The sequence below is a fragment of the Artemia sp. Qi Xiang Cuo genome, chromosome 3 (genome assembly GCF_049724085.1).
Source record: "Artemia sp. Qi Xiang Cuo chromosome 3, ASM4972408v1, whole genome shotgun sequence".
Lineage (NCBI taxonomy): Eukaryota > Metazoa > Arthropoda > Branchiopoda > Anostraca > Artemiidae > Artemia > Artemia sp. Qi Xiang Cuo.
The window spans coordinates 25,212,028-25,218,096 of NC_142796.1; the positions used below are offsets into that span (position 1 = coordinate 25,212,028).

General features: G+C 35.5%; 1 protein-coding gene and 1 pseudogene across 1 annotated transcript; both read right to left on the bottom strand.

Annotated features, from left to right (window-relative positions):
* Positions 1–1,292: 1,292 nt before the first annotated feature.
* LOC148953912 (uncharacterized) lies at positions 1,293–3,354 on the bottom strand. The gene has a single exon (XM_089086852.1). The coding sequence runs from the start codon at positions 3,108–3,110 to the stop codon at positions 1,722–1,724; it is 1,389 nt and encodes a 462-aa protein (XP_088942978.1). The 5' UTR covers positions 3,111–3,354; the 3' UTR covers positions 1,293–1,721.
* Positions 3,307–4,544, bottom strand: LOC148953913 (uncharacterized; annotated as a pseudogene).
* Positions 4,545–6,069: the final 1,525 nt, after the last annotated feature.

Below are 6,069 nucleotides of genomic sequence, written 5' to 3' on the forward strand. Positions count from 1 at the left end.
CTACGTGTCTATATTACTCAAATACGCTTTCACTTTTACTTTAGGCTTCCGTTCACTTAATTACTGGGTTGGCTAATTGTTCATGGTTTGTCTTCTTGGTGTTTCGCTTTCTGTCATTCGTTCTCTGGAATAAGTGTTTATGTTGTTCACAAGTATGACTGTATGCACAAAATTGTCCCTGTGTGGTTCCTTACGTCATATACGAGGGGTTAATGTTGTAGATTCGTTGAAATGTCTATTAGGTACGTAACCCTTGGGGAATTGATTACATGAAATGGGTATCTTGGTCGCTAGCTGGGTATCTCTTCTTTGACACGGTTTGACCGGGAAAATTAACTACTCGTACAGTCTGTGTTTCCCGTAAATTTTTCACGTTCAATCCATTTTTTATTTGGACTATGGGCTGCCTTAGGATATTTACATTAACTAGGGCATGATTGTAACTTGATTTAAGTGTCTTGGCTCGACGCATTGTCTTTGATTTTTCAGTTCAATAATTCATGATTATTGAGGGCTTAACATGGAGATGAAAACAGTAATAGCTGTTTGGTTCTCTTCTCTGAACACTTCATGTTGGGAAAAACTTTAGCACGTACAGTTTATGTTTCCCACAAAATTGATTATGATTGGTTCTTCATCTCATGGAGGATGGTTTGGTTTTGTGACATCTAACAATAATTGGATAGTCAAAACTTAAACCTTTTGTCTTGTTTAACATATTGTCTCTGATATGGGGCTTAAGATACATAGTCCTTGAGGGATTGACTCTGGGAGTATTCTTGGCGTTTTAAACATTTAATCTTAAGGCCGTTGCCGTCTAGGGATTCGACGGTTATTTATGCATTTTTACGACATGACAGTTCGAGGCAGCTCTTTAGGTAATCCTTAATTCAGGCATATCTGTATAGGTACCAATATTGCCTGAGATAAAATTACCTGGTACAAGGTTTTTGTGATTTGGACTGGTGATCAGGATATCGTCTTGAGATATTTCCTTGGTGAGTACTTGTCGGTGGTTGATGAATGATGAAAGTAGATGCTACTGGGTTGTATCCGTGTTGCATGCTGGTACACCATAATTAATCTGCACCGATTACTTTGCTTCCTAGAATATAAATATCTGGGCAGAATCATATGCTCTTTAAAATTACATAAGTTAACACATATATAACAACAATATACGGTTTTCATAATAGTCTGCGTGGACAATTTTTTTAAATAATAGTTATTATTAGTGGTCCTAATAAAATCAATTTAGTACAGGTACAGTTAAACGCAATGCTAAAAAAATAAGGGCAGATTTCATGCTTTCATGCATGTTGCCGCAATCATTAGATTATTATCATGTAAATGAGGTACTCATCAAAAAAATGATAAGTGACTATGTGTATACACGTATATATGTGCATTTGGCACATATTCAATATTCAATACATTTTTTAAATATTATTAACGCTCATCTACCTTAACATTTACCTTTCTATTATACTACTATTTGCGAGGTAGGCAATATGGTTTATATGAGAGGTCTTGGTTTACTATAAATTTACAAATCTTTATTGTCTATGCGTATTCATACTGCTTAAGAAATATATCTTTTGCAGTATGTGCACCCATGCGGCTGCAAAAACAAAAAAGAAAAATTTGGGATTTGACATGGCACGAATGAGGACCTCTATTCTCACTCGCTCGATCACATCCTCCCTTACTTTTTTTTTTCTTTAAGGGTTATCAGGGAGTTCTGGGTTTAGGTTTTGCATCTCACTCTGCTCGATGTGATCTGACTTTTCTCTTTTTCTACGTGTTATTCTCAACACTCTTCCGTAATTTAGGTTCAACGCGATCCGTATAGAATACGAGATTATGAATACGAATCCTATCGTCAGGAGGGTATACCACCAAAAATTTGTCGAAAATAGTCCGTACCTACTTTCTACATACGTCAGTCTTTGATCTTCATTGGTAAATAGGGGAATTTGAGAGTCTAAGGCTTCTTTTATTTTTGTTAGTGGTAAGGTTCCCTTGATATTCTCTAGTTTTGACCATATTGTGGCTCTTACTTCTTCCTTATCAATATTGGGAATTGTATACGATAGATTGACTGGTTTGAAGTTGTTTATCTTGGGACTTATTATGTTGGTGCTTGTTGTTATGAGGGGCGTTTGCACCGTGGCTTCCTTAGTCACCAGTCGGCATCCTTGTTTTATTGTTATTGTTCCCACGTCTTGTAATAGTAGTTCAGTTCTGTAGCTTGGATCGATTCTCTCTGTGTTATTATAACATGAGATAGTCCCAACTGTTTCTTTTGGAACAGAAAACAGCCACAGATCATTTCTAAGGTGAATAAATATTTCTCTTTTAGTACTGCCTACTAGCGCTTCGCATGAGTTAGGAATTTCTTCTTGTTGAGTCTCTTTTAAAAATATATCCATCATACATGATCCGGGTTTAACGTTATAAATGGGCAGTGTTAGTTGGCATGCTAGATTTTTGAATGCTACACATTCCTTTAGGTCCTGTGGATTTGCTAAGGCATATTTCCTCCTATCTTGATCGACTAGCAAGTATTCCGCTTCGGGGGTGATAGTCATGAACGAATTAGTTGTACCTATATTGGCTGGAAACGTAGAAATTTTATACAAGTCATATATTGATTGTTGATTTATTAACGGGATTGTTACTACTGCAAATAATTGCTCGTTTATCTCTTTGATATGAACCTTCAGCTTGGTGTAATAGTGAAATAAGTTTGCTACTTCCGGTTCTGTCGGTAGATGTAGTCCGAATGTTAAATGCGTTTTTGTTTCGTCCAAGATACCTTTAAGGTTCGAAGGATCCACTAGGTCATATGACAAGGTTCCTCCGGTAAGGGCAAAAAATGCGAATTCAAATTTGCTAACATCAGTTGCCAGGTTGAGCAATGACATCGTCAATATGTCTAGTGATACCATGGTGATGCTCGAATCGGTAATCACACGATCTACTTCATTTTTTAAATAATTCATTATGTTTACTGTCTTTGATATTTTCTTCGAGATTGCCTCAATTTTGTCTCTCTGGTAATTGGCTATACTGGCTTGTATTTTTTGGACATGTAAGGTCACGTTCATGGCGTTATTTAGTTTTCCTACGTTTTCCCTTAGGATATTTAGGTCTTCTTCAGTTGAAAGCCCAAACAAGCGTGAGGCTAATTCTCCCACGATAGGTATTAGACTGGCTGATCTTCGATATTTGCTTTTTCGAAAAAATACTTCGAAGATTCTCGTGGTACTTTGTTTTAACTTTTATATTTCTGTATTGAACAATTCAAATAGTGCTTGTAGTCGCTGTCTATATAATATTAGAAAGGATTGGTGAATTGATACTCTTAGGGCGTTTTTCTCGTTTAGCTCAGGTAATGGTTCAATATCTTCCTTCGCTGGCTCATCGGCCATTGCTAATTTAGCACATGTACGTTTACCATCTATTGTCCAACGGTTTTTGTGTGGGTAATCATCTTCTTCCTCCTTCTTAGTTTTATCTTCCTTTTCTGATGGGTGAATCGCCTGTACCTTTATCGTTTGTATTTCAGTATGCCTAACCGGGAATCTTGCTCTAAAGCCTATTGTAACTATTCCTCTTGATTGGGTGCGGTAAAACATGGGTCCCGTTGACCACGTCCACTTTGTAAGTATCGTTGGCATTAGATAAGTTATTGTATTCAAAATTCTTGGTGATTCTTTGCTTAGTACGGTTACTTCTGGGGTTGTGCTTGTCGTAGTTTCCGACATTGAAGATTGTATATCTCTGGCCGGAGTGTCATAGGTAGGCGTGGTTTTTTTGTTGGCTTTTCTTTTTCTTTCAGTAGGCTTTTTATTCTTATCGTCTCGTTGTGTATTTGAGAATTTTAATTCCTTTAGGTTAATAATTTGCTTGTAATCGTTTTCCTTGGTGAGTTTTGATATTATTCGCTTCGTAATATTTTGTTCGGCATGATTTTGCCATAATTCCTTGAGGAAGGTCCATAGGCTCGGTAATTCATTTAGCATGGCGTAATTCCCATCATAGAGTTTATTTTTCTTAGAAGTTGCCAAGAGGGAATCTGTAGTATATTTTGCTGTGGTATGTTCGTTTATAGATCCGTCAATACTGCTTAATTCTCTTTTTTTCCTGTTTCCTATATTGTTAGTTCCTAAAGCTTTGTCGATTTCTGCCATTTTCTTGTCAAAATCGTCCACTATGAATTTCGACTTTAGTTTGGGAAGAATGGGGGGGGTAGATTTCCTTTATTTTCCTTATGGTGCATGTCTTTTGTGGTCTGCAAGCTTTTATCTGATTTTAAAAATTGGAATATGGAATCCTTTAATTCATTTGTGTTTTTCTCCAGTTTCATTACCTGTTGAAACAGGGTTTCAAACGGTTTAGGATCCAGTTTCATAAATATTTTCCAGGCATTGTGGCTTGCAAGTAATGAGTTCTCATGTTTGAAGATTATTCCATGTTTTACGATGTCTTGGGCTATAGTTTGGGAAATGAAGATTGTTATGACCTTTGTTATCCACATCCTTTTTGCTGCTTCTGGAATTAATATTTCATTAGACATTATATAGAAAGACTTCCTAGATTGATTATTGAACGAGGACTCAGATTTTTTATTATTTGTTCTTTATTTTTTTTTGGGGGGGGGGGGCACAAGGTACTGATGTGAGATGATATTTTTACTATCTTATAATGATCTTTGAGGGTCGAAGGAAAAAAGGTGATATTAAAATTTGGTGTCATTTAATTTGGTACATTGCTTAGGGTCATTGAACTGTTGATTTTTAAGCTGGGGGGATAGGTATTTTAATTCCTTCGCGTAAGAATTTTTCCTTTTACGTAATAGGTTGGTTAACTTGTTTCGGTTGGCGCAGTTTTTTTTTATTTCTTAATTACCTTTGCTTTTGCTTCATAGGTTTTTATTCTCCTAAATATAATTTTATTTTTCATTGCGCGGTATATTGCACTTTTTGGATTATATAGATACTGCTTATAATATTTTATTTCTTGGAGGGGGTCATGCTTACCTTGATATTTTACACAATTTGGGTTTGCTTCAATTTTGTAAACTAATTTTTGCTTTCTACATTTGTCAAGGAGCAATAAATCTGTCTGACAAGGACCTTTAACATACCAGTATCGAATTTTATATTGTTTTTGCAACCTTCTTATCTCATGTTGAACTAAATAAAAGTACTTGCCCTTTCGGCCGTTATATTTTATTCCTAATTTGCCTCTTGCTGGTCGATATTCGGGCGTATTTGCTAGACGTAATCCGAAGATATATGATCCTATGTTGTATTCCCTTAAGTCGTACTTGACATCCCATTTTTTCGCAAAGATTTCTTCCCCTGATTTATCCACAATAATCATTGCCACTGAGTATATGACATTCTCTTTGGCATGTTTAATGGATATGAACTCTGTGTCTATAATTGCCCTGGCCATTATTCTGAAATAAAAGGTAGTTTCTATTGATCTTTGTTTAATTTATAATTTTTTCAAGATTGGTTATGATCATGGTACACTTTACGTCGAAGTCAAACTACCTTTTCACCGGCATTTCCTCAATACATTTGTTACTAATTCGTTCAACAATAACTTACTTAAAACTCCATGTTAACCAATAATGAATATGTACTTTGTGTGGAAACAAGGCACCTTTAGGATAAAGTTTAACTACTTATTAACCGGTGCCACCTTGGATTTGGCTATTTATGTGTTCGAACATAATTTCATCGCTAAAGTTCCATACTCTAGTTTAACGACATTGCGGTCGCATTTTAGAATTAAAAGTATAGGGGTTTTAGAGAAACTACCCTTTTATCAATATATTGATAATGTATTTATACCATGTGATATTTACACTAATTAGCAGTTCCATAAATATTAACACAATACTGGTTTATAATGCATTTTTTGATACTAATCGATTTTCATGGTTATAACACTTCAGGTAATATTGTAGGGTTCTTTCATCATTCATTTTAACAAGATCATTTATATATACAGTTTCTCCCACCGAGGTTGTGTTTTAATTTCAATATCGGT

What these genes read in the sequence shown, in the direction of transcription:
- LOC148953912 (XM_089086852.1), bottom strand. Translation starts at nt 3,110, where the DNA reads ATGAACGTGACCTTACATGTCCAAAAAATACAAGCCAGTATAGCCAAT.